The sequence below is a fragment of the Idiotropiscis lumnitzeri genome, chromosome 1, assembly GCF_059441095.1.
Source record: "Idiotropiscis lumnitzeri isolate Australia: NSW breed Sydney's pygmy pipehorse chromosome 1, RoL_Ilum_1.0, whole genome shotgun sequence".
Lineage (NCBI taxonomy): Eukaryota > Metazoa > Chordata > Actinopteri > Syngnathiformes > Syngnathidae > Idiotropiscis > Idiotropiscis lumnitzeri.
The window spans coordinates 22734378-22762190 of record NC_142391.1 but is presented as its reverse complement, the minus strand read 5'-3'; the positions used below and the strand labels follow the sequence as shown (position 1 = coordinate 22762190).

The 27813-nt window shown below is 40.0% G+C and overlaps 4 protein-coding genes across 9 annotated transcripts in view; 1 reads left to right on the top strand and 3 right to left on the bottom strand.

Moving 5' to 3' along the window:
- The window catches only part of rasgef1ba (RasGEF domain family, member 1Ba), a 35618-nt gene extending 32434 nt beyond the window's left edge, over window positions 1–3184 (bottom strand). The window contains exons 1-2 of the mRNA XM_088289981.1: window positions 3054–3184; window positions 1791–1844 (exon numbers count right to left, since the gene is read on the bottom strand). Of these exons, the coding sequence (XP_088146107.1) occupies window positions 1791–1844; window positions 3054–3104 (105 nt within the window). The 5' untranslated portion in view covers window positions 3105–3184. The remainder of the gene's footprint in view (window positions 1–1790; window positions 1845–3053) is intronic.
- A 1041-nt stretch (window positions 3185–4225) lies between these two features.
- On the top strand, window positions 4226–10187 carry tmem175 (transmembrane protein 175). 5 transcript variants are annotated; one of them, XM_088289893.1, is made up of 10 exons: window positions 4226–4391; window positions 5239–5277; window positions 5339–5436; window positions 5795–5846; window positions 5953–5988; window positions 6066–6149; window positions 6213–6377; window positions 6853–6931; window positions 7018–7153; window positions 8066–10187. In XM_088289893.1, exons 1-10 carry the CDS (start codon window positions 4323–4325, stop codon window positions 8736–8738), a joined length of 1431 nt encoding a protein of 476 aa, XP_088146019.1. In that variant the 5' UTR covers window positions 4226–4322; the 3' UTR covers window positions 8739–10187. The 5 variants fall into 5 exon arrangements, with proteins under 5 accessions (XP_088146019.1, XP_088146010.1, XP_088146003.1 ...); XM_088289884.1 differs by having other exon boundaries at window positions 4226–4540; window positions 5342–5436; XM_088289877.1 differs by having other exon boundaries at window positions 4226–4540; window positions 8066–10186.
- Window positions 10188–10199: 12 nt separating this feature from the next.
- Window positions 10200–24330, bottom strand: cds1 (CDP-diacylglycerol synthase (phosphatidate cytidylyltransferase) 1). Of its 2 annotated transcripts, XM_088289925.1 has the most exons (13): window positions 23964–24330; window positions 19565–19728; window positions 18926–19022; window positions 18483–18580; window positions 18070–18209; window positions 17135–17193; window positions 16796–16878; window positions 16361–16448; window positions 15955–16023; window positions 15414–15569; window positions 13789–13908; window positions 13583–13686; window positions 10200–13046 (listed from the first exon to the last, which is right to left on the bottom strand). In XM_088289925.1, the coding sequence occupies exons 1-13, from the start codon at window positions 24030–24032 to the stop codon at window positions 12923–12925; spliced, it is 1371 nt and encodes a 456-aa protein (XP_088146051.1). In that variant the 5' UTR covers window positions 24033–24330; the 3' UTR covers window positions 10200–12922. The 2 variants fall into 2 exon arrangements, with proteins under 2 accessions (XP_088146051.1, XP_088146060.1); XM_088289934.1 differs by lacking the exon at window positions 19565–19728.
- Window positions 24331–25203: 873 nt separating this feature from the next.
- wdfy3 (WD repeat and FYVE domain containing 3) overlaps window positions 25204–27813 on the bottom strand; it is a 54371-nt gene continuing 51761 nt past the window's right edge. Inside the window, exon 66 of the mRNA XM_088289864.1 lies at window positions 25204–27669. Within this exon, the coding sequence (XP_088145990.1) occupies window positions 27546–27669 (124 nt within the window). The 3' untranslated portion in view covers window positions 25204–27545. The remainder of the gene's footprint in view (window positions 27670–27813) is intronic.

Here is a 27813-nt window from a genome sequence, read left to right as displayed (position 1 = left end):
AGAATTGAAAAAAAATTTAGAGCAAACGTCGCCTCCCCGTTTTTCTGAATTATGTTTTCTTCCAAATTTTTTTTCGCCATAAAAGCTTATTTACTTGTATGAAAATGAGATAACGAGACAGAACCAAAGTAGCCCAAGCTACATTAGCATGTTAGCTTAGCCCAATAATGCGGACTGACTTGAAAGCTAGCAGGTAGAACGAAAACATTCTGATGAAAGCAATTTTCCAAAAATCCAATCCATGACAGCGAACACAGCGACCTAAACTATATTAGCATGTTAGCACTTAGCGAAGCAAATTGAATAACATGTCGGTTGAAAGTTGAAAGAAGGTCAACCGACCATGAAGTGGAACAGGACATTTGCGGAACGCGTGTGTGCCTTCTTACATAAGCGAGTAATAATACGAATAATGCTCGATATTCATACGCTAAGCCGAGTTTTAATGAGATTAGCATGCTGCGCGTTATCGAGGTTAATCGGCTTAACGCAAACGGCCAAACGTCGCCCAAGCAAATTCATTTTCTAGCGGGATTGAAAGAGAGCGAGAGGGGGCGGGACATCAAATGCTATTGGCTGAGCCTAGTCTCAATCGTGCAGGACCACCACCAAAGGTTGCGGCATTCACACGTCAAAAAGTAGCTACTTTTTTTTTTTTTTAAACAAAAAAAAATGTGACAAGCATAAAATTCATTCAAAAGTGTAATGAGAAGACAAAATGTTGAATTTTCACAAGATAAAATTTATAGTAGTAGTCCTACTTTCCTTTAAGAGAAAATACTTAGTTTTCAAGTTGGAATATTATGGATGAAAATGTAGAAAAATAATTTTTTTTGCATCTACAGCACTTTTTAATTTCTCAAAACACACTCGCGCAAACAAACACAAACAGACACGCACAAGCACATAGTGAACATTCCCAGCTGGCTAATTCCTTCCTCGTGCTTGAGTGTTTATTTGCAGATGTACACACTGTACTTCCTTTGTTCACACACAATCAGCTTGATGCCGATACATAACCTGTGGACGCGTGCGTGTGTGTGCGCGCAATTGTGTGCGCGTATACGCGTGAGTGTGCGAGTGCGTGTGCATGTTGGTGTGAGCATGTCTGTGCGCGTGTACACGTGTACTATATAAGTGCTCGTGCGTGCGCGTGTGGGTGTGCGTGTACATACATTTGCGTGTGTTATACTTCCAAGCCATTCTTTTAGACGAGTTTGTCCCACTGTCTCTTACTCAAGAGACAACAAAGGTGAGACATCATCATGTCTGTGCCGACACGACACAATATCGCAACAGCAGCTCATTGGACAAAGTTTGACCCAGGAATACATTACGCCTGCCCCGCATGTTGTGGCAGAAAATGGTACTACACCAAAGGCGTACAATTAAATTGGGATTTGTCTGAGTATTATAAAAAGCCATGGAAATGATTGCTTAATAATCCGCAACACAAAACATTCACAGTATTTATATTCACATGATTTCCTATCAGGGAAGACATCAGAAGAAAAAGTGGCACTTTTATGCGCGTTAATGCAAGCATACATATGCAAGTGTCGCATCGACACGGTTTGACATTGTGAGCCGAGAAGAGTCCACGCGCATCTCGGCAAGCGTGTGCAGGCGTGCTCGCAAAAAGAACATTCCGCAATCTTCACACTTCACTTGTACTCTTACAATACAGGACAGCCTTTGAACCACGAAAACACCAAACGGGATTCAATTCCAATCCAAAAACACACAATTTATTATGCAGTTAAATGTCAATCCACTAGAGAAGGACTTACCTGATTGGAGTCAAACGAAGCTCTCTCATTGCTTAACTTGACAAAGACCTTCGACTGGGAAAAAAAAGCACACAAAATATTTACACGCATTCAAAAAACCCCCCACTCAAAACAGTCAACAAATTTTAACTGGACTTTTGGTAGGACCATGGGGTGATTGGACTGTAAGAACTCTTGAGTTCCAAAGTATTTTACGGGGCTCATAATAAGGGTAATAGTTTTCCAGCTATAAGAATTTAAAGTATTCCAGTTGCAGGAACTTTAGGTGGAAATGCTTTTTTGGAGGAGCATCGTCCAAAATTAGCGCTGGGGTCATTGATCAAAAAGGCAAAAGAAGTGCTGTTGTACTTTTGAGAGGTCTAGGAACCTTTGGGATTTGCAACACGTCTGATTGGAAATACCAAGAACTAAATGCCCTCGGAAATGGGATGTGCAACTAGAAATGTTTGAAGCACCATTTTTCGAACCTTGTTTTGATTGACAGCCGACTTCGGCCCAGATGTCTTTTTTAACTTCACCCTGGTCTTGGACTGACAGGTTCCAGACATGGCATTTTTTTATTATTCACACATTTTCTTTTGCTCATGCTAATTTATAATGGAGCAAATAGATGTGTGATTGATTGATGGATTTTTTTTTTTATGTCACTGACTTTAATCTGGCAGGTCATTCTTTATTTTCTGTCATCCTGTGACACATTTCCCTCTTCATTTCATATTCCAAACATACACACACACCCCCACACACACACTATAAATCGAGCAGATTGCGATGATGCTTGATGGATTAGCAGCTTTGCCTGTGCTGTTTTATGGATTACAGCTGTGTGTGTGTGTGTGTGTGTGTGTGTGGGTGTGTGTATGCGTGTGTGTGTCGTTATGCAATGTCCAGCCACTCCAATTCCATGTAAAGACATTACAAATGACAAAAAAAAACTAAGTAGTGACATGTCGTCTCTTCCTACACCGTCTTTTTATATAAATAAAGTTTTATTGTATTGTATTGTATTGACAGCTCACTCGCCTCTCTTTTGCTTTTTCTTTGGTTTTCATCTCTCCATTTTACCTTTAACTACCAGCTCCTTTTCTGCCTGCTAATTTTTTTTTAAAAGAAGCCAAGCGCAAACAACGGATGAGTGAGCACAACGAGTGAGAAGAGCTGTCAATCATCATCATCCTTTTTGTCCTCCTCCTGTTGCCCTGGTGACAACTTCAACATCACCAAACAAAGACCAACACAAATCAGCAAGTGAGGAGTCCTTACCTCCTGCATAGGAAGTGCACATCCCAGGACTTCTGCCAGGAACTTTGCCATCACGGGGATCTAGACGAAGAGAGGGAAGAGCAATAATGCAATGATGATGATGACGATGACGATGATGATGATGGATGAAGAGCATCTGTCAAATCCTCTGTGGTGGTTGTGGGCGGGGCCGTAAACCGACACATGCAGGTGGCAGATTTCCAGACAATCGTACCGACTCCGGGGTGCATCACGGCTTCAGTCGCTGGAATAAGAAGAATAAAGCCGGCAAAACCAAAGAATTCTAGAAATTAAAGCGACTGATTTTATTTATTATTTCATTTAAAGATAAAACGGTCATAAACATGACTTACTTAACACTGTAAGATGAATTAGAGCCCTCCAAAAGACAAAAATAAATACTTGAATTTCCTGACTAATAAGAACAAAAATCCCACAAAGGATGGTGGATAATAATGTTGACACGGCACCAATGAAAAAATAGTGACTTGACCTGAATCAAATCAAAATCAATACATTCCTTTTCAAGCAGAAGTGAACCTAGCGTGACCCTTAAGCTCCGCCTGTGTTGCCCCTTCCTTAAAACCATCTTGGTCTTTACCATTTTACCGGTTGGCCCTTGGCATCCGGATCATCTGGATTTAGCCTTCATTAGTGTTTTTGTGTGTGTCTGCAGCTGCTTCTTAAGAGCAAGTTCGATTAAGCAGCAATTAGCAGAGCAGCATGAACATACCACAGCTGTCAGGATGACATAATTGAGTCAACATCAACCAGTCCCACTGTTGGGGGGGGGTAGGGGGCAAGCTAGCATGCATCAATAAGCTATACTTAATTATGATACTATTATTTGATATGATCGTGTGTTTTGATATTAATGAGAATTAAATCAATCAAATGGGTCATTGCAGTGTTTATAGTTTTTTTAAGTTACCGTATATCTGTTACCGCTTTACTTTTAAAAAGTCTCCCTCTACAGGCAGAAACGTGCCACTACAACTACGCATTTCCCGTCGTTGGTTAGCATTAAAAATATAAATAATTTACGGAGGCTCTTATTTGCGCTGTTAGTAAAACAAACAAACATTTATTGAATAATTCAGTAATTCTAAATACTTGAATTAAATGAACGTTAGGTCTGCACGGAAGCGACAATGACGTCCGGCACTTCCGCATCCGGTTCACCCGCCCCCTGAAGTCACCTGACTATCAACAGTTTGTTTGCAAACAGTGGCGGCTTGACGAGTTCCCTGATGGGCCGACACGAAAGCGATGACCATGCCGTGGAAGAGGAGCGGCGCGTCCGCGAAGACGCAGAGGAGGAAGCGGGGGCGGCGGAGGGTGAGCTGCATGCCTCTGCCGTCTCCACAGAGAGCCTCCTGGCCGCCTCGGACGACGTCGAGGTGGGGGAGGCTCACGGCGGCACGCAGTCCTCGCACAGGCTGCTAGCGTACAGCGACGCGCTGCTCTCCATCATCGCCACCGTCATGGTAAGGCGGTGGGCCGGGCACAGATCCGGAAGTGAGTCGGGGAGCCGCCCAATGGCGAGAAGCAGGTGCTTGTGACGCACAGGTATCCAATGGCGGGAGAGTCAAACGCTGGCCCCCGTACTAAATCTTGCTTTATCTCAATATGGATGACACAAGCAGTTTATAACAACTTGGCTTAGTGTAAATGAACTTTGACTTGTATCGCGCCTTTCCCGTTAAGGCGCTCAAAGCGCTTCACATTGGTTCACGTTCACCGACTGATGACGTAGCATGAGTAACATCTGGGGGTCAGTTTCTTGCTCAAGGACACGTCGACATGGTTACAAGGGCCAGAGATTGAACCCACAACCATTTGGTTGGGAGACAACCACTCTATCTACCATTGAGTCACGCCAACGCCCACCTGTATGTCCAATATGGCTAACATGAGCGGTTGTTTCACCGTTTTTCATGATAAACATACTGAATATGATATTTGAGAGAAGGACGAGTTTGAGATTTTGTGTTGCTTGAATTAATGTGCTTTTGATGGTGACATAGAAAATGTCTTCCACAAACCCAATGATGGGGCGGGGGTTGTCCCTTTTTGAAGTGTTTCTTTCACCATGAGTCAGTTTTGCCACTTGTTTACAAACGTTATTAAATAGTTGCTGTAGCCAACATGAGCAACACTAACAAATGTGTGTCCCCGCTGGCAGATTCTTCCCGTGGCCCACACCAAGATGGAGGCTGACGAGGTAATGCTTGACATCATCAATGTTGTCAAGTGTTACCGTGGTAACGCCATCTCCATTTCAGCAGCTGGATGAAAACCTTCAACTTCTGCTGGGCACCAAGATGGCCGTCTATCTGATGACCTTCCTCATTGTCACGGTGGCCTGGGCAGCTCACATCAGGTGGAGACAAAAATATATATATATATATAAAAAAAAAAATCCAGTTGTCAATGCAACGCCAGATTCCAGTTTCACTCCTCCTTGCTTGTTTGACTTTTTTTGTTGTTTCTGTTAGACTTGTTCTTGTTTTTTCTTCTTATTGTAGTTTCCTCCTGAACTGTGTTTTTCCTGTTCATTCATTTGTGCCATTGTGACTTTTTATTGTTTGTGTTTGACTTGTTCTTGTTTCTGTCACATTTATTTTCTTTGTGACATTTAGTAGTTCCTATTTGACTTGTCTTCATTCTGTACTGCTATTTGTCATCTTCTTTTCCACTGTGACATTTTGTAGTTCCTGTCTGACTTGTTTCTGTTCCAGGTTATTCCAAGTGATCGTGCGGATCGATGACACTCTGGCCTTGCTTAACCTTGTAAGTAGAGCAACTTTGTGCATGTTTCGCACCTGAAGTTCTTCTTCTTGTTGTTGTTCCTGACATGGTCTTGGTAATGTGTTGATGTTCCCGTTTGGCACTTCAGGCATGCATGATGCTGATCACTCTGCTGCCGTACACGGTCAGTCTCAGTCCCGCCATTTGTTGACAAGCAACATCACTGATGATATCACAGCAGATGTTTTCTTGTCCTTGCAGTTTTCGCTAATGGCGACCTTCCCCTCGCACATCCTTGGAATTCTTCTGTTCTGCGGCTGCGTGATGGTCATCGGTCTCATTCAGGTCTGGTGTTGGCATGAGCATCTTCAAGCCTGACTTGTCACTGACGCTTTTGTTTTTGTTCAGTCGCTGATCGTGTTGTACGCCTTCAGTCGCCCGTTCCTGCTCCAGGATCAGATCCAAGCGTGTGAGGATCGCTCCGTTTACAGACATCACATCCTCAAAGTCCTTCTGAAAGTTCCTGTCATATGCCTCCTGGCTGCAGTTTGCTCCTTCTTCTGCTACCAGCTGGTTGGTCCAGCCTCCCTGATTTCATATTGTTGTTCCAGATGTAATTTTGCTCTTTTTCCTGAAGAGAGGTTGCTCCTATTATGTTGTTGTGACTCACTCCCGAGGTTGCCGTTCTTGATATGTTGCTCCTCTTTACATAATCGGTTGCTGTTGATGTTGTTTTCGTTCCTGGTTTGGGGGTTGATTTTCCGTATGCGGTGTTGTTGGTGTTCCTGGTATTCGGTCATTGTTCATGGTTTCATGTACGGTACTTGTTTCTGTCGTGCGGTGGTTGTTCCGGACTTGATGTTGTTTCTGACATGAGGTTCCTGTTCCTGACATGATGTTGCTCCTGACTTTACATAGTTCCTGATGTGAAGTTGTTCTTCCTGATGTGGCGTGATTCCTGATATGAGGCTTTACCTGTGTTTTGTTGCTTTTGACGTTATGTTGTTGTTCCTGATGTGAGTTTTCTTTTTATTGTCTGTGTGTCCAGTCATACATTTTGCTGGCTCTGGTCATCTTCCTCCCGTACATCTCCCGGGCCGTCCTGTGGTGTCGGGACAAACTCCTCGGTAGGCGTCTTCTTTGTTTCTCCCAGCTATGTCTTTTTCAATTCATTTTCACAACATTCAAAGTGTGCAATTGGGATGTTTTCCAGGTCCTGCGGAGGAAGATCCAGAGCAGGTGATGTTTTACACCTTCCTGCCCAGCGAGCCGCTAAGTAAAGAGCGTGTGGAGGCCTTCAGTGATGGAGTCTACGCCATTGTGGCCACACTGCTCATCCTGGACATTTGGTCAGTACTGAAAATCCGGGTCACGGCACCAATTAAAAAGTTTTGTGCCAACCTCTGCCGGTCTGTTTATTTTTAATGCTTGCTTATATTAACATTAACTGCCAGAAGACTGTATATTGTCATTTAAAGGTTGCGGAAACACACACAGCTGTGAAGCCTTTTTCTGGAAGATCTAATTTACGCCACAGGGTTGCTCGTCTTCTCTTCTTACAGTTCCTTAGCTGCGGCAACATGTTTATTTTTTTGGGTGGGTGGTTGACTTTGCCTCACACATGTGACAATGCGTGACTGCATGGTCTTAGCTGGATTTAACTAGTAAGTGTGCCAAAGCCGGTAGAAAGGTTAATTTCCTGTTTTTCAAAAAAAAGTTATGGAAATTTAAAGTGATTTTCTTCGTGCGATTCATTAAAAAAAAAAAAAAAAGAGCAAAGGCATGTATTAAAATAAGTTATATTTTCACGACTATAAGGAGCACTGTATTAAAGGGCGTTGTTGTCATTGATTGGTTTTCTTATTCATATGTTGTTCTATGTTCTATATTAATTTGCTCCTTTTACAGCATTTTGCATGCTAGCGTATATTTTTAAAAAGGCTACGGGAGCTAAACTGAGTTTGGTTGTACTTTATTCAAGTATTCTACATGACAGGTTGCCTCGTCAGTGTCGTCAGTTTTGTTGCCGTGTTTCGCGGCCAGTTTCTGTGAAAACTCAAACAGTGCAAGCAGACACATTAGCTGCTAATGTGTCGTAACTCAACCGGCGCTGCCTCCCAGTCTTAGTAAAGCTATGTTCGCCATGTCATCCATCGCTCGCACGCCGTTTGCAACTTCACTTTGAACGCCCACCAATGTCCCAACAGTTTCGGCAGGTAAATCAGTATTTGCAGCTCTAAGATCTTTTTTTTTTTTTGTAGTGAGGACAATGTCCCCGAGCCAGCCTTGGTGCAGCAGCGCTTCAATGGCAGCCTGGTGGCGGCGCTGCGCTCGTATGGGTCAGAGTACCTGGCCTACCTGGGCTCCTTCGCCACCGTGGGCCTGCTGTGGTTCGCGCACCACTCGCTCTTCCTGCAGGTGACTCGAGCCACACGTGTGATGGGCCTTCTGAACACGCTGTCCCTGGCCTTTGTCGGTGGTCTGCCGCTGGCCTTCCGCCTCACTCACGAACTGCCTCGCGCTGCCTTGCGTGACGAGCGCCGTGCCGTGCAGGCCAGCTGCGTCCTGGTATTTGGTGCCGGCGTGTTCCAGCTGGCTACCTGGGTGGCGGCACTGCAGGCCGGCGGGCGGAGGACACTGCGGCCGGCCGTGCGCTACGGTGGCCCCGAGCACGTCTTCATGCTGGCCAAGCTGGCGCTATATCCAGCCGTCGCGCTCACCGCTTTCCTGCTCACGTTCGTGCTGAGCCGCTTCAGCGTCACCATCTTCCACCTCATGGAGATCGCCACGCCGCTCGCGTTCCTGCTGCTCCGGTTGATGGTGAGATTCGCACTGGCCCTGCTTAGACACCTGTTTTGTCCACAAAGGAGACAACCAGAAAACGGCGAGGAAAACATCCAGTCAAATGTGCCGTTTAACCCCCTGGTAATCTAGTGACACGTTAAGCACGATTAATATATATAAAAAACTATGCGCTTTGCTGCTAACCGCTGTTTTAACACTAAGTTAAACTATGTTAAACAATGTTGTACATTTGAGGTAATCAGAATGTGAAAGAAAGTTGCTTAAAAACACCAATATCCAAATAATTATAATTTTGGGGGGGGGAAAAGCCTTACAAAAAACTAATTTACAAAACTTAACAATTTTGTTAATATGCTAATCATTTTGAATTTCAATGGGAATATTTATTATATTTTTAAGTACAATAAAAACGCAGAGAAAAATCTTTTTAAAAAATATATATTTGGACAAGACTGATTGATGCTCGTTAAATCGGCCTCACTAATAATTTTAGTGAGGTTAAAAAATGTTCTTCCGGACAAGTCCCAAAAGTAGCGCGGATACAAAACTGAATACACAGACATTCACGCAAAAATCACTGCAAAATCTGTTTTTAAATGAGTTGAAGTGGACATTAGAATGCGCTGTTTGCTTTAACGAGAAGCATTTTCTTCTGAACAATGGCGGATGAAGGGAGAAGGAAAGCGATAATTAAAAGACGTTTACAAAAATGCAGAGAAATCAGTTTTGGAACATCCAATTAAGAGAAATAGGCGAGACACTCGTGTCCAAGTAGCGCGTTTTTGTAAAGTTCTTAAAAAAAAATGGAGACCAAGATAAAACCTTTTCCTGCTACTCTCCTAGTTGTACAGAACATGTACTTGGAAACAGATACATTTGTATCTGTCATGTTTTAATCTAATGTCAAATTTAGCCAATTAGAAACCATAAGAAAGTCACAACGGCGATGACTGATTGAAAATGACGCAAACCCCCAAAGCACTTTTTCATGAACATTCCGGGCTGTCCCCCCCAAAACCTTTCAAGCTATGACCCCTGGAAGTTAAAAAGGCTGCTTCTACTCGGAATGTCAGACTTCCTGTTCAGTTTGGGCCGAGGGTCCTTGAGACTTTTGTGTCTGGTCATGATCCGCCCAATTTCGTGTTGACGCATGCCATAAAAATGTCACCAAGCCATAAAGTCAGATTGCACTTTTTTAGCATTTTGGGTGAAATATGCTGCAATTTTATCCGTTTTTGTTTTGAGGTTTTATATTGCTGATTTACAAACGTCCACCAGGAGGAGTCACTGTTGTTTGATAAATAGACCACGAAGACAAAGGTCAAAGAAAGCACTTTAAATATCAGACACTATTAGTCTATATTGTTGTTGTTGTTGTGATTGACAATGTATTTTTTTTGTTTTGTTTGCTTGTGTATTATTTTAATTTTGAGGCATCTGGAATGTTTTTCAAAGTGAATTCTTGAGATTTTGTGGCATTGTTAACGCAAAAAAAAAGTCATTTTTGTTATGTTAAGAATTGTCTACATTTCATATGTATATTTTTATCTTTGTGTGAAATAAAAAGTTATAACAAACAACAAAACACAGTTGATTTTTTAAAAAATAAGTATTTACCCCGTGTTCATCTCAAACTCGTCATCATTTTTGTCATAACAATAAACACCATCAAATTAAATGTTCACAATGATAAATAAAAAGCAACACCATCGCTAAATGTTCCAGTTATTTTTCAAAAATTATTCTGTCTGGGGAAAAAAAATAACAAGCCAAAGGAAAAAAAAAAAGGTGGACAGAATAAGTCAACTGGCACACTTAACGATGTCACGCCCAATCACAATTGATTTCTTTTGTGCGAGTCTGTCAAGGGGACAGTTAAGACGCACATTTGGAATCTAAAATAGATTTTTTTCCAAACATTTTCTTTTAATTGGTAAACCAATTGACAGTTTTTAAATCAAGTTTATGTGAGAGTTGTGACAAGACAGAAACAAGACTATCTTAATGCATATACTTGACTATTTATATCGCAGTATAATGTACTTTATAAAAACATACAGTAATGCTATTTAAATACAATTTAAAACATGAAATTGTTCTTATCTTTTTGCTTAAATTCATTGGCTATTGTGCTGTTCTTTCTGAGGTGGTATTTGTCTGTATTATTGTTGTATTGCACTGGAGAGGGGAGCCCTCTAATCTCGTTTCACACTTGAGTACAATGACAATAAAGGGATTTCTAATTGTAATTCTAATATACAAGGAGATGGTCACAACACTTTTGTAATGCTGCAGTAATATTTCTCGTACTGAGGATCAAGAATACAATGCACGCCTGTTATTATTTTTGATATTATCTGTCTACATGTATTGTGTTTAAGTATCAGATGCTTAAAAGGTTTATTTGCCCGTCCGTCTAAGGCGGTTTTGTTTGTCGAAAACAAACAGCGCACAGCAAGATAAGCAAACATAACAGTGGCGAGATGTGTCGGCCAATTGGATTAAAGCCGTGAGTCTTGTTTCTTTATTGTCACATCTCAATGTTTTTGGGGAAATATTTCCATTCTTATCTGAGTCAGTAAAGCCTGCTTGGTATGCTTTGCATAAATAGCCACATATTCAAAATCAACTGAACGGGCAGCTGTGACAGAAAGTGGTGTGCTTTAACAATTAAAGACCCTCGTCTGGTCCCGGGAGCACTTTTCAAGATAAATGTCCTGGAGGGGGGGAAAAAACAAAACAAAACTCAGTCCATCCTGGAAAACAGCAGCAGAACTTAAAAGAAACACGCTTTGGTAAACCTTTTCTCCATCCCCAACTAATCATTTGGAGAAAATTTGCATAAAGTATGATCTGCAAAACCTTTTTCATTAAATATCTTCTTCATGGCAAACTACATTCAAAAACATCCTTAAAATATTGAATTTCACTCAATAAAAGCCACTAAAAAAAGTGGCGCTCAGTGCGGCTAGCGTTGTTAGCAGGTCCTGACATTTTAGTGCTTCTTCTTCTTCAGTAGTACAATGCTAACAGGTTAGCAGTCAGCAGCCAGACTAGCCTTAGGCCACACACCCATGCTCAAATGTCGCCAACTGAACAAATTAGTGCCTATTTCCTTAATATCACAAACTGGAAAATAGTTTCTCTGACCTTAGCATGTCCGTGACTTGTTATAAACACCAGTGGAGCAAAGTGGTACTACAAGCTGCAGCGGTACCTTGTTCAGTGGCTATTAAATGAGTGGCTAAGGAAGCTAAATTACTAACGCAAGCAACAGTTTACATTTTTTAAAAATTGTAGAATTTGCGTAGCCATTAATCCTATTAGCATCTCTGCAAGTTGTTAGCATTTTTTGGTGCTCAGTGTGACTAGCCTTGTAAGCAATGGGAACATTTTATTGCTTCTTAACTTCAGCAGTAGAATACTAACAAGGGAGTTTAGCGGTTAGCAGCTAGGCTAGCCTTACAACAGACACATTCTCAAATATCGTTAGCTGAACGAGCTCGGGCTACGTAGTGACACTCGTAACAGCCAAGAAAATGCTGACTTCCTTAGCATGAGAAACACGAGATTATTGCGTCTAACATTTTGTCGGCTTCATGTATTGTATGCCACCCGCCCAGCTACTCATATTAATAAAACTAACATTTTCCTATGAAGCTATATACATGCTCTTAGCATCTCCGCTAGTTGCGAGAATTTTCCCACCCTGTGCAGAACATGTTGGTTATTATTGCATCTAAAGTTAAGTGTTAACTTTATGTAAGTTGGTGCCCCATCTAACCACTCTGAAAATATAAAACTTTTTTACCTTGTAAACGTTCAAATCTACTCAATGTGTCCATGCTAGCTAGCTACATAGATATGTTTTATTTGTATTTTTTTGCAATGTAATATATATTAGCTCAAAATTTCTTTATGTACATTAGCATGTGTGTGTTCTACTTTGGTGACTTCAGGGACGCGCAGGCTAAAATGGGCCGTCACCGGTTAGCGCGAGTGCTAGGCCGCTAACCATGCTGGGCCGCTAACCGACGTCTTGATTCATCGGCGGGTCAGTGCAATGTAGGTTTTGACCACTTCCTGGTCAAAGATGGCGGTTGGATGCAATGTTCCAAAACCGGCGGAGACTTTTTAAATTTTTTTTTCATATTTTTTGACTACTTTTTTTTTAAACTAGCGCAGCTTTCAAGTCGGATGTCATCAGGATGACACACAATGTATTGTTGTTTACATACCTGTACCATCATGCAGACGCGCACGCAAACACACACACACACACACCCCCACACTCGCCCCTCGAAAAACCCCTTTCATGCCGTCGGGGGTAGCAGCCCTCGTTCTTTTAGGTGCGAGGTGAGCGTGTTAAAGATGCTAAGTTGCTGCTCTGGCTGCAGCATCAGCAGCTGCTGCAGCACTTTGCTCGGATTGGGGCCCCTGCAACGAAAATCACAGTAGAAGAGGATTTGAACCAATTGTCTCTTTTTAGGCATGCATTCTTCAGACTTTTTTGTGGGTCTACTCATCAGACAAATTTCATGCAGTTAAATGAGCTGAATTTTCAAAACATTTGGAAGAACGTTGGATTGACCAAAATGAATGAAAAATGCAAGTTTGAAAACAAGTTGGCAGGCATCAAATGTCCTTAAGGGCATGGATTGAGACTTTGCTGTGGGTCTACTAATGATCAACCCTGCCAAGCAAATTTCATGCGACTACATGAAAGTCACTCTTGGTGCTGATTTAAAAAAGAAACATTCTAAGAAGAGCATGTTCTTTGAAAGATCTCTGAAAAAGAGAAAATGAGCCAAAAAATGGCTGCTTCAAACCAAAATGGCAGATTTTTATGTGTGTCATTTAAAGACTTGGCTTCTTGAGATTTTTTTTGTGGGTCTTCTCATGAAAGACTTGTCTAACCAAATTTTTTGTTGCTGAATGAAGATAGCTTTGAGGTCTGAATTTTCGATTCCCACCTGATGAAGCTGGCGATGTAGACGTGGGTGAAGGTGGCCATCAGGTACTGGCAGTCAAAGCGGTCCATGATGCCTCCGTGTCCCGGGATGGTGCTGGCGAAATCCTAGGAGAGAAGGTTGGCGATTACGTTCAGCACCGTAACATTTGACACTGTACTAACGCTTGGGGCCATTATGACACAATACAGAACGAGCGGGAGATTTACTTTGATCTTGAAGGCTCGCTTGAAGCCGCTGGCAAAGAAGCCGCCAAAAGGCCCGATGAGCGACGCAAATGATGACAGGAAAATGCTGTGGATCTGGAACGGGTACAATGTCACCGTTTCCTGAGAAAGAAAGACCGGCAAAAAAAATTGAATAAAATAAAATACATTACCTATTAAGAATTTATTACAATACATAGCATCTCATATAACTGTGCTGTCATATTTTTTTTAATAAATGTTTTAATTAAAAAAAAAAAATCGAAAACCTGTTTTCAGTATTTTGGTTCCCTCTGAAATATTTTTATTGACTTGAAAATGAGTAAATTGCATTCAAATTTGACTCAATTATAGTTATTCTTTTAATTTAATGACCCAAATTTATGAAAAATGTGCATAATTTAATTTTTAAAAAAAACCATCCGGCTCACTTAACAGTTTTTAAATATTTAAAACAACTGTTTCTAATATTTTGATTCACAATTTTAATTAAATTATCAGTTAAATAAAATATATATTACTTTGGTAAACGTATTTAAAAAATACTTTACTATTTGGTCAAGTTAAAATTTATAGTTCTATTGCCTTCTTAATGTTTTAATATATTTAGTCTATTTAGCTATTTAGTTAACTTAAAGTTCTTTTTATATTGCTGAATACATTTTAAAAAAATGCATATAGTATTTAAATTAGGGCTGTAAAAATTAAAGCATTAACTCAGGTGATTAATCCCAAAAATTTTAACTCATTTAAATATTTTAACTCAGTTAGATGTACTTAAAAAATAATTTGCATACTATAAATATTGTGCCTTATTAGCTGTCTTTAGCACGTCTCAGAACAAAACACTGTGTTTACGTTACCACTGGGCCTTGCAAACCAACACTGCTGGAGTGTGGCCCTTGTGGGCAGTTTTGAGAAATGTTTCGAAAATAAATGTCTGCAAAGATGTCTCCATTAAGATCGTATTCAAGAATCCAAGAAAGCTATTAGAACAGTCTTTGAATTAAATATAGTTCATATTTGGTGATTTTGCATTAATTCCAAGATATTATTCAAGTAAATATCTGTTATAAGCTTTGCAAAAAATAGTAGTTGAAAAATGTGATTAATCGCGATTAATCATGGAATATTTTGTGATTAATTAGTTTAAAAAAATAATGACTTGACAGCACTAATTTAAATACATTAAAAAAAAAAATCGGTTTATATTATGAATACGTTTATAATAAAATGTTTTTATACAATTCAAAACAGAGCTGTCTAAATTATTCTCATTAGTTTATTAGTTAAAATTTTTTTTATTTACTTAAAAAAATTACTGTGATTTTTTTCCAATATTTGTTTTGCTTAAAAAAAAATCTATGTTTTCAAATAAACATTTCAGTTCATTTCTAAACTAATTTTAACGCAATAATTTTCTTTACAAGTGCCGAAAAAGATTCTATTACTTGGCTTATCTGATTGGAATTTTTCTAACTTGCTCTAATGTTATCTAATGAAAAGAATCAGACATTAGCTATGCCTATTTTAAAAGATATCAGGAGCACTTTCTATTGTCGAGGAAGTTATACAGCAACATGCGAGCAGAGAGTAGTCGAGTGGGAGGCGCTCGCTCGCTCACTCACCCACGGCAGCGCGTTGCGGACTAGCGCGGGCAGTTTGTACTGCTGCAGCACAAACAAGTCCGACGGCTCGCATTCCACCGTAAACAAGCTGCCACTCTCGCTACTCAGGCCCACCGGACACACGAAGTACTGGAACTGCGACAGCAGCGACGACAACTACACAACACAACGGAACAGTTTCAGGATGGAGAAAACGCAATGTACATTTTCAACAATCAAACATATTGTACTTCCCGTGAGTTCCGATTGGCCAAGAGTGGCCACGACAAAGTGCGTCCATGTTAGTTATGTGTACATTTGGTTGTGTTTTGACTTAGATTCTATTGCTTGTTGTAGTACATGTTTGGTTGCGTGTCGATGACCTGCACGTTGAGTTGAGTGGATGTTTTACATGTGCATATCTGGTTTTATGTTGTGTAGGCCTAGTTGTGTGTTTATGCTGCGCACATGTTAGTTGTGTGTCTTTGCGTACATTATGTGGCCATGTAGATAAATAAATTGTGTAGCTTAGATACAGTGGATGTTGCCTATTTGCACTCACAATGAATCCAAAAACAACGGTAGAGAAGTAACCTCCAATGAAGCCTTCCCATGTCTTCTTGGGAGAAAGCTGCGGACACAAACACACAATTTTATTGATGCAATACAATACAACTTTATTTACATAGCACATTTCACAACAGGTGGAGCTGTAACAAAGCGCCTTCCATATGGTGTAAAAAAATTCATCGGGAAATTAGATGTTCATGGCTTGTGTGTGTCATTGTCACATTTTTTTTTTTTATTAATCTATGTTCAGATTTCTTTACTTCATTTGTTTCCCTCCATGACTTTCTTCACGTTTCTGGTTCAAACCGCCTTACAAATGAGGCTTTATAGGGCCACCCTGCTGCATTTGGCAGCCAGTGAATGCGTTTTCAAGTGGATGGTCAACAAAAGTATGTCACCTTGATGAGTGGCGTGCGTCCAAAGAAGAAGCCGAACAAGTAGGCGCCGATGTCATTGCAGATCACGATGGAGATGGGCACGATAAACCTAAAAACAGAATTTTGGAACAATAATAATAATTATTCAATTACGGGTATGCTCAAGGGATGTATCATGAACCTCCGTGTAGTTTGCAAGTTTTATGACTTCACACATTTGAGTAAAATGCTAGCGCGCATATTTGTGTAATGTCACGTCAGTTTGTGCTAGCACGTTATTTGGCCTATGCTCGAAGGCTAGAAGCGTGGCGTTGGTGCTCTATGTGCTCTTTGTGACATTGATCGATAACGACAAACCCCTTTTATGGGAGTCGTAAATTATCTGTGAATTCTTGCTGTTTGTGGCTGTTCACTGACACTATTCGCTGCAAACAGCAAACATTCTATATCGCTTACCAGATCATTCCTTCAAACAGGTTCTGAATGACAAGGTGCGACTGAGTCACCACAATCAACAGCGTCACATGGGTCCACGCAAACTGGAATGGCAAACACACCCAAACAACCACAGACATAACGTGTCACAGCATTGGAATGTGGCAACATGCGATTCAGCCCAATATTTGATTGACAGATGAGAGAAAGTATCAAAAGCACGACTATATGCAGATTACATATCCATTAATTATATCCTGCAGAGCATTCTTCCTCAATCAATTATTTGTTTAATCAAGAATACGTATGACACAGCATGTATGCAGTGTTAGCAGTTAGCGTTGCTGTTTGTATACACACCATGTAAAACTGCAGGCGGTAATGTTTCTTCACTAAACTCAGCACAAACATGCAGAAACCTAAAAAAACAAAAAAACAACAATGTGCCATCAGCATCAAAGATAACATCAAATATGTCCAAGATGACATACATGACATGATTAATATGACAGACAGAATACGTGATGTATGTTTCTTTCTTGTGGAGCTGTTCTACACAGTACCATATTTGTAACCTGAGAAGGTGAAACATACTTTTTTTTTTTTCACATACAGCGTCAGCTTTAGCAGGCTAGCAGTACCACAGCATTCCATACTATTAGAATTAGCCAGTTAGCTAAACTGAGTCTGTATTTTACATACATAATTAGCTACCTGCGTTAGCTCGAGTAAGCTAGCATGGCCACAGCACACAACACCATTAGCTTTAGCTTTTGCCAGTTAGCAGCGTCACCATTTACATATACATGTCCACAGGTGACATCGATTCCGAAACGTCAGTGTTAGCTTCAGCCAGCTAGCATCACGACAGCGCAGAACACTTTTAACATTAACATTAGCCAGATAGCCACAGCACTTATCGAATCAACATACACTGCTAGTTTGAGATCGATAAAATGACACAACATACTCCATCATTAATGTTAACTCTAGCGAGCTAGCATGACCACGGCACACATATATTTTATATACAGTTAGCTTTAGCCAGTTGTCACAACTCCAACATACCGCTTTAGGAAAACACTACGAGCATTAGCTTAAGTTGCTAACACAACCATAACGCACTTCTATTTCACACATTTGTACAGTATAGATGAGGATTTTGAAGTACAAAAAGTGAACATTGTGACTTAAATTCATCAGGTCAGAACTATTATTTTTTTAATTATTAGTTTTTTTTTTTTTTTTTAAACTTTTAAGGAAAATGTTGGCATGGATGTGAGGAGTTTGCTTACCTGCCAGGTACAAGGCGAAAGAGATAAACCTGTGGTAGCGAGACAGGAATTGCAAGGGCTCCTCTCTCTGCACCAGCGCCCCAAAGTAGTCGGCCAGTGTCTCGCCGTAGAAGAAGTAGTTAACGCACACCAGGAAGTACCTCAACACAACAAAACATATACCTTTACAATCATATTCGGAACATGGCACATCAACATTTATAATCTTGCCACAAGACATGTAGAGGTTTATGCTGTGATTTTTTTTTTTTTTTTATCTAATCATCTCACAAAACAACAAAACAAACATGCGCGAGCACGCTAGGCTGCTGTTCAACGTGGACATATGTTCACTCTCCTTGACTTCCAACACAGCAGTGATCTTTGAACCCAGCGCAACACACTAGTGCGTGCGTGAGTCTTTCTCTCCTCACCAGCTTAGCGTCCTGAACCAGGGCAGGTCATACGAGCGATAGACCTTGTAGCCGATTGTAATGATTTCCTGAAAACACTTGATTTGCACCGTCATCACCTACGAACAGAGACACAATCATGTAGTTAAGACCAGCCAAAGTGATCAAGTTGCGACAGTAATAAGAATTAAAGCCAGCCAAAAAGTGACCAGAATAGGTCCGAACATCCCCTAAAAATCTAATTAAGTTATCAGAGTAATAAGAATTAAAGCCTGACCAAAAGGTAATTTAGTTTGAGGTAAAATATTTAAAGCGCCACTAGTCTTTCTGGCTCGCAAAAATTGGCGTTGGCATTTTTCCCCCAAAGTGAGATTTACTGGTTGATGCTTAGGGCCGTCATAGTTAAAAAAAAAATACAAAAAAAACAAAGCTACCCCAGGATCATGAAAGGAAAGGGTGCGTACAATCAAAATGAGAGCGATTGGTCCCAGGTAGATGATGAGGAAGAAGCCGGAAATCATTGCCAGAGACAAAACTCCCCGGATCCAGTAGTTCTTCCATCTGTGGACAGCACAAAAACAACAAGAGCATTCCTTTATTTAGTTACACGGCATTTAAAATATTAAAGACGACAGGAAAATAGCGAGTTGACATTTCTGTCGTGAAAAATGATTCATGCAATGAAAAATACATGCTTTGTTAGCATGTAAAATGACACCAAAACAAACTCAGTCTAGTAGCTTAGCATCGACTAATTAGATAACACTAACAGCTAATAACTAACTAGCATAAAAAACAGACCCCAAAAAGTTCAGAAATCAATACAAAAAGGCGTGAAAACAGTGTAATGTGCATGCCAGGCCACAAGTTGGCGATGTCAGTTTGTAAAGAAACAGATGAAAAGTTCAATTTAGTTTTTATGCATTTGCATTAACAGACTTAAAAAAACAAACAACCTAAGCGTCACAGGTTCTCCACATTTTCCATTAAAAACCATCTAGTGTCAGCAGTTCCTGGAGAACAGACCTCCGCCAAGGCAACGTTTGTCCATTTGCGAAGCGACACTGCCTGGCTGAGTTGTACTTGAAGATACCAAGGCGTACCTCGGCGGCAGTCCCTCCAGAGCCTTGTTGAGACACTGCGGGGTGTTGTCAGTGTCTGCTGTGGACGCCGGTACATCGGCGACGTCCGCCTTCGTGTCCACATCGCACTCGCCCTCCGTGTCGCCCTGCAGGCCCAACAACTTGTCGTTCTTGGCTTCGGCCTCCTTCACACACCAACAGAGCAAAAGTTGGAGTGATTGACATTTCCGAACATGTGACGAAAAGCAACATAAAAGAGCAGTGACATGTTTATATAACATCCGAATTGAGCCCGTTCTGCTCAATTATGGAATGCTTCATCATTATGAACATGTCAACTTAAGAAACTTCTTACATAAAGCACAGTCGACATTAAAGCCATATCGAGGTGCGCCGTATATCTTGTATACATTTGGGCTACAGTATGGATGAGGACTCCTATAAAAGGACGCCAGCCATAGGTGAGTACGTCCAAAAGTCTCCTTGCTTTCCTGGCTGCTCGGCTGGTGAATGCTAGGCGCAAAGCTAACTTGTCGCCGCAGCAGCTATGAGGTGGCTCACTAGTGTGGCTAAACACGGTGCGACCTTTCTTGAAGTAAAGGAGGCAAGGAGTGGCTAATCATGCGACACACCGAGCAGGAGAAGACAGAGACGCTGTGCTAACTGCGAAACGAACATGAAATACTGCTGATTGGCTGCTACCCATTTCACAAGAAACCAAATCAGATGGTGCTGGGGGCGGGCCAATCTGCTTCTGCAGGCAGGGCCACCAGCACAACAGACAGAGAGAAGTGTGCTGCAGCGGGCCACAGTAAACCGGCTTCTAATTTATCAGATTCTAAAGTTAAAAAAAGGCTGATGCCGATAAATCTGCAAAACGCCAAATATCGGCCCAGCCCATAATCGATCTATCGCTAAACTCAACACACAACAAAGAGAATTACATTGTGTATTCAAATGAGCAAAATCCAAAGAAAGGTCCTGGTAATGTAATGCTAATTAACATCTATATCGTGGGGCTCCAACCCTTGACGCAACCGACAGCCCAGAAATTGTTCAGCAGCAACGTGATACCGACTGCATGATATTAGTGCCATATTGATGAGCTCAGAGTGGAGTTGAGCCATTATCAATCCCACCTTAGTCCTAGACAGGACAGCGTCCAAATTGCCCAATAAATCAAAATGAATACTGAGTAGTGCTAAGACCTCTGCCAAATAATTTTTAAAAAATGCTGAAAAAAAACAGATGGTGTTGCATTATTTTCAGTGGTACTTATGTACACGGGTTTAACTAGTTTGAATAGTGGTACATTGCACGCGATACCATTTCACTCCACTCCTGCAAGTGGCGGTAATGAGCAGTACAAAGCAAAAACAAGCCTCAGCTTTTCACTCCTGCAGCTGTTTTTTCTTGTGCTATGCATGTCCAAAAAAGGCCAACTGGAGGAACAGGTCCAGTTGCTTGTCACGGACGACAAGTTAGCTTGCTCACTGGAGCTAGCGCTAATGCTTGAACGCCGCCGGGATCCCGTCGGGCGGCGAGAGCCAAGCCAACCCAAAAAGGGAAGTGAAGCAAGAGCCAGGGAATTCGCGCATGGATGGATGACATCAGCCTTAACTAAATATAGAAAGACTGGACATATTTAATAACTCTTGTCTCTATGGGTTTTATTTTCAGATTAAATAAAGATTTTGCTCGCTTGAATGACTCTAGATGATGTTCATACTCACTTATGTGTATGATTGTGTGCATATGTACGTATATAAAATTAGTACTGCTGTTATGTATAGTGTTGTACATAGTTGTCACTTATCTAAGGAAAAATGTTTGTTTTTTTTTGTCCTCCAAAAAATTGGAATGCAAAGAGTAAAATTAGTACTATTTTAAAAATAATGTGAGTCTCCCCAAAAAGATATTTATAAGACAAATAAGCGTAAAATCGGCTCATTTTTGCTTTCTTTATGTTTGAAGAAACTTTTTCTTGAAAAATATAACTCTAATATGAATGTTTTGATATCAAATCTCACCATTTTCTTCAAACTAAGCGGCTTTAATCCCTTAATCTCAGAACGTGATTAAAAAAAATTTTTTTTTTCTTCTACAACATTGATTTCCATCCTAATTTTTTAGAGAAAAATAAAACTTTTTCTTTGAAAATTACAAAAGTGATTTTTCTCTCACGATTACAAAAAAACATGAATTTTCCCCTCCACAAATTCACAATTTGACAACAATGTCATTTTTTTTGCTCATAAAATATAATTTTTTCCCCAAAAATATTTTTGTATGGAGCGCAAACTTTCTTTTTTAACAACTCCAATTTAAAACAGTTTATTTCGAAAATATTAACGAACCTGACATAAAAAAAATAAAATAAAAAATTGTTTTAACATTACTGACTATTTTGGCAATGGAATCAACATCAAAGTGTTGTTGGATGAAATTGTGTAAGTTACGTCATTTACAACTCACTTGCGTGATGTAAATATGAATTTCAGTCGTCAGGAAGTGTCGCAATATGTTTGTCTTTGTCTCCAATGGGCTTCCTGTTGCTGGATGTCTTCCCCGCTCTTGTTTATTCATTCCTTCCTTCACACATTGGTGTCTTTTCATTCCAAAATCAAGAGTGCAAATAATCAATGTTGTTGCCATCATCACATGACATGTTCACGTTTCAACACAAACAGCAATCAGATGACTAAAAGCACTCTGCCCCAAAAGAGCGTGCCGTCGCTCACTGACGACGCCTTCACAACAAGCCTCCATTTTGTATTCATGCAGTAATTTTGTTTCCTCATCAATACTTCACATCAGAGTTGAAAATAATCGCAAACGGCACCAGTGCATCCAACTGCCGCACGTATGTTCCTCACGACAGGGCACATAGGAATCATCATAAGAGGCACACACGGAGGCCTCACCTTTTAAGGATTTTGGAAACTTGTAGTTTGTACGCAAGAAGAGAGATCTTCCTCACTCATCCAACTGGTTCAAAGGTCAATGAGCCAATACGGCAGCACCAGCAGCACACCCGCCCGAGCGGGGTAAAAGGTCAACACTCAACAACCCGCCAACTCTTGAACGCGTTTCACCTGATATTTATGACTCATTATTACTGGCCTTAGTTATCATCACAATGGCTGACAATAGAACACAACAGGACAGAATCGAGCAGAAGCCAAGAGAACGGAAGAAGGCTTTGATAGTCGCACAATTCAGGCTTTCCAGCAGCAATGTGGCGCTTAGAAGCCAGAAAAATTATATTTACAACACTTGGCTGTACATTGGGTTTATGAGTAAAAAAAAACACAACAAAAAACAGATATAAATTAAAATTACTTCAGTTAAAAAAAATGACAATTGACTTTGAATAAATAAATAAAAATAACTATTCTCTTAAAGGAACAATTGACATTTATTTTCCAGCATTCAATTGATCAGTGGATATGGCTGTAAAGACACGTTTATTGGGATTAAAATCCTGATAGGAATGAAAATGCTTCATGAACGCACCCCATTGGGAGTATTCTGACCCGATCAAAACCTTTCTGATCAACATTTTATTCTGAACGAGAGAGGTGGTTCATCTCGACAGATAATCCGATCGACGCGCATGAAAACATCGAAATTTAGGAACAGACCGTCTTTATCGTGCAGGCCTGTAATGTCAGGACACATCGTTTTGGTATTAGTCGAAGCAGAAAATGAAGTTTAGTTGAGGCTTTGAAGGGTGGCACGGAGGTCAACTGGTTAGCAGGTCTGCCTCACAGTGCAGAGATTGTCAATTTTGGCAGTCTTCCTGTGTGGAGTTTTCATGTCCTCCCTTTGCTTGCGTGGCTTTTTTCCGGGTACTCCGGTTTCCTCCCACATTCCAAAAACATGCATTGAACACTGTATTGTCCTTATGTGTGCTTGTGAGTGTGAATGATTGTTTGTCTTTGTGTGCCCAGCGATTGGCTGGCAACCAATTCAGGGTGTACCCCGCCTACTCCAGAAAGACGGCTGAGAGAGGCTCCAACACGCCCGCGACCCTCGTGAGAAGCGGCACGAAGAATGGATGAGACTTTTAATCGTTGTTTTTCGGAACTGCACAGATACAACTTCATATATTTATTTTCCTCATTTTAACAAAAAGCATCCTACATGGTAAAGGTTCGTTCTCAAATGGAGCCTTTCCATACTAGCGAGGAGAATATGTTGTAAACATTGATTCAAAGTGAGGGACCTATTTTTAGACCAGTGGACGGATTAGCCACTTAGCTCGCTAACAAGCTAACTGGCTAATAATTAGCCTAGCGTCCCGTCCCACCTCTGCTTGACAACCCCTGAACATCAACGTGTCCGGTCGACGGGAAGCTCTTTTATTTTATTGTTGTTTTTAATTAATAATTAATATTACTGTATTAATTATTTTCACCTTATCGCTCAAGTTGTCGGTGCTGTCCGGGTCTTCCGCGCCGCCCCCTCGTCGCCGGAGTTCTGTCATGTCGCCTCCGCCGCCGGGACCTTCGAGTAAGCTGCCCCCCGAAGAGAAGTGAGGGGAGCCCGGTAGAGGACGGTCACCCACTTTCTCTCTCCTTCGCTTCGGTTCCTCTTGGACGGTTGGCAAAGAGTCCCGGTTCTAAGGCGTCAAAGGCCGCGGGAAGCGGGGCGAAGCGAAGCCAGGGAACGAGAGGTGAGTCGCTAGAGATATCCAAACAAAACACTCCACTAACGTCCTGGCAGACTGAGCTCGGACTGCGTGTTTGTGTTTATCACCGCAGTCCGCCGTCAAGGTAGCGTCGCTGTGGGAAAATCACTTCCTCAGCGCTAACTTTCAAAGTAAAGCATACGGCACTAACTAGCTTTAAGCGGCGATTTAATTTAGTGGGTGAAACAACTTTCTTTTCCGGTACGACGCTTCAAGCGTTGACTTGACGCTCCTTTGCTGCAGTTCATCTTGACTGCAGATGATGCGTGCGCATGCGCGAGACGCTTTCTGACGTCACTTAGCAACCAAATTAAACCCTTCATGAAGTGTTTGAAATGTTCTGTTTAATTTTTCATTAACAATATGACTGTTTCCTGAATCAAGACGTTTTCCCCACCCAAAAGGTGATTTGATTGCAATTTTTGGAAATTACGGGAAATTTGTTTTACTCGCGTAAAATTAAAATAAAATAAATGTACATTTTTTCTTTTCATGTTACATTTTGAGAATTTTGATTTAAACAAAAAGCAATTAATTGACAAAAAAAGACATACATTGGGAATTCATCCTTTGAAAATAAGTTTTACATTTGAAAAAATGACTGAAGAAATAGTACTATATTGATACATTAGATTTAACGTTTTTCCGAAGAAATTGAAACATTTCTTAAAAATGTCACCCTTAAAAAGTGACATCATGAAGAATGTCTTCGATTTTTTAACCCCTGAAAAAATGTTTTCCAATTACATCAATAAGGGTTATTTAAAATAAAAAACACTTCCCCCAAAAAAATCATTTTTCTACTTTAAAAATGTTATCTTGAAATATTCTCCTTTTTTTCTCGAAAAAGCTGTTTAAGAACGTTTTTTTTCTTTGAAAATAGATTGCTTAAAAAAGTGATCCTTAAAAAAAATTGTCCTTCCTTTAAGATGTGACTTTTTGTTGAAAAATGTAAATGAATAAGACATTTGGTGGTAAACAGCAATTATTTATTGAAAGGCTAAAGAATAAGTATTAGCTCTATTGCATTATTGTAACATCTTGTTTCCATGACGATGACAAGGGTGTAAGATTTGTTCTTTTTTCTTTTTACAACATGGTTTGTGGTGTGTGAACACAAACACTAGAAGAAGAAACATTCATGTAGCACAGATTGCACAGCAGATAGTCGCAGTGTTCAAAAAGCAGAACTCCCGCAGCAGGCCGCACACACTATAGTGTCTTTTTTCTTTTTTTTTTTCTTTTTCCAGCGGGCGAGGGGGTGCGTCCTTGTGAGTGTCAAGTGTCGGGCCCAGCCCACAAAAAAAGTGTCTTTTCTTTGCAAAACGCGACACAAAGACGAAAATGGTGACAAGAAGAAGAACATCTCGTTGTTGTCCTTGTGGTACTGACGCATCACGTCAGTCTGCCATGTTCATGCAACAATCTTTTTTTATTTAAAAAAAAATAAAATAAAAAATAATGTAAAAACAGCCATCATTGCATAAATACTTTGTACATGTGAAATGTCATCAGGGACCGCGCAAACATTTCATTAAAAAAAAAAAAATGTCAACCTAAACTAAACAAAAAAAAATGCTCTTTTGTATACTGCTGATTGACAAGGACGCCCAAGTAAAAAATGGCCGACGCCAGTGCATGTGTTCGTGAACCTGGTTGCAGCCATTTCGTCTTTTCACGGCCGCCAATCAAAACCAAAAGCTGACCTCCAAATCTTGTGTTGGATGGCCTGAAAAAAATGAACACTGTATGCTTCTTGCTCGGATAAACACGATTTAAAAAGAGGCTCAAGTGTGTCCTAGGATTTGGCGACTGGGAGTTGTCACGTATTTAGAGGGGAAAAAAATTGTTCAGTGGGGAAGTGTTGTAATATTACAAGAATTACAAACTGTATTTGGTGGGGAAAGAAATTGCAAGAGATTACTTCTTTTTAAGAATATACATTTTGAAAATGTTACAACACAATGATAAAACAATATAGTTTCAAGTATAAAGTATTTTTTTTTTCAAGAAATAATTTGAAATAGCAACATTCCAGACTGTTTTTCGATACAATTGTAAACTTACATAAAGAAAAGAAAAATCCAGAAAAAAACATCTGGACATTATAAGAAATATTTTTGGAGGCAAAAGAGAGATTGTAAACATTCTAAGGCGCATTCATACCTTTATATAAAAAAACTAATCATTATTGAATTAAACTATTGTAAATATAAAATATATCAATATAGATAATCTAACAAGAATTAGATTGGATTTTATAAAGTGAATATTATGAGATTACAGTCAGAATTTTGGAGTGAAAAAGTGATATTACATGATTAAAATAAAAAATGAAAAATTCTAAGATGAATTCCATTTTTTTCCTGATAGAAATCGCAGTGGGGTGATGTGATTAAAGTCATATTTTTCAATAAAAGTAGTACCTTAATTTTATGAAAAAAAGTACTCTCACAAGAAAAAAAAAAAAAAATCCTAAGCAAAAAAAAAAAAGGGACTCATTGTATGATTCAAGTCTCATTTTTTTTAGTTGAAGTCTAGGAACAATTCGAGTTTGTTCTTCAAAAATCAATACTTTTGTTTTGAAAATAAAAATACTAAAAAAATACTCCCCCCCCCAAAAAATAGCTATTATCCGTTAATAATCTTTGACTTTATTCTTGTACGTTTCTGTTGTTACTTTCATTTGGCTGCAACCAGACTCAAAACATGCAAAAAAAACGTTAAAAAACAATTAATTTATGATATGTTTAAATGAGTGAATATTCCTGCTGTTTGCAACCTAAACAACACATGTCTATTTTTGCCATGATAATTCATCATGACATAATAATGACAAAGATGATGATTATAATCACACCTGTGGGCACGGTCAACAAATTATAGATTTATATAAAAAAAACAACAACAACAACAACATAAACACATAGCAGAAGAAAATCCCTTTTGGTAGAAAATCCTGTACACTAACTCAAGACTGACCATACATTATTAATATTAAAGTTATTTCAAGATATAAGATATGATACTCCAACACGTCCATCCAGTCTCTTCAGGAAGCAGCAACTCAACAATTTGGCAAAAAAATAAAATAAAATTTGTGGACACCATTTTTGCATAACGAGTGACATTATTATTCATGAGTGACATTCATATCTCTTTGATGTCCACCTGCTAGTCGCTATGTTACATTTGACATTTTTGTTCTTGTTGTTTTTGTGGCTGATCAAAAGGCCGTGGTTACATGTATGTACACTATAAACACCTTGAGGAGGAGGGCGTGATGGGGCCGGGTGGGCTGGGGTGCGCTCAATTCTTATGCTCGTCGTTGGTGGCCGTGCGCTCGTGCTGCAGATTGCAGTAACAGTTCTGGCACACGCGCACCGGTGAAGAGATCTTCAGTCGTTTGATCTCCGACTGGAAGCGACTGCACCTGCAGACAGAAGGTCACAAAAAGGTTTGGCATTTCTTTCAGTCGTTTGGCCAAGGGTGAATGTTAGCTTTTGTTTTTTTGTTTTTTTAAATCATGTTTGAGAATGTGTAAACGGTGCATTTAAAATATTGTGTTCTTGAAAAA

Coding starts and splice junctions, on each gene's coding strand:
- tmem175 (XM_088289877.1), top strand. CDS start 4,304: ATGGGCCGACACGAAAGCGATGACCATGCCGTGGAAGAGGAGCGGCGC. Junction 6,150..6,212: donor TGGTCATCGGTCTCATTCAG/GTCTGGTGTTGG, acceptor GTTTTTGTTCAG/TCGCTGATCGTGTTGTACGC. Junction 6,932..7,017: donor GTGTCGGGACAAACTCCTCG/GTAGGCGTCTTC, acceptor GATGTTTTCCAG/GTCCTGCGGAGGAAGATCCA.
- cds1 (XM_088289925.1), bottom strand. CDS start 24,032: ATGACAGAACTCCGGCGACGAGGGGGCGGCGCGGAAGACCCGGACAGC. Junction 18,581..18,925: donor CAATCGCTCTCATTTTGATT/GTACGCACCCTT, acceptor CTCTGTTCGTAG/GTGATGACGGTGCAAATCAA. Junction 16,024..16,360: donor GACGCACGCCACTCATCAAG/GTGACATACTTT, acceptor TTGTGTCCGCAG/CTTTCTCCCAAGAAGACATG.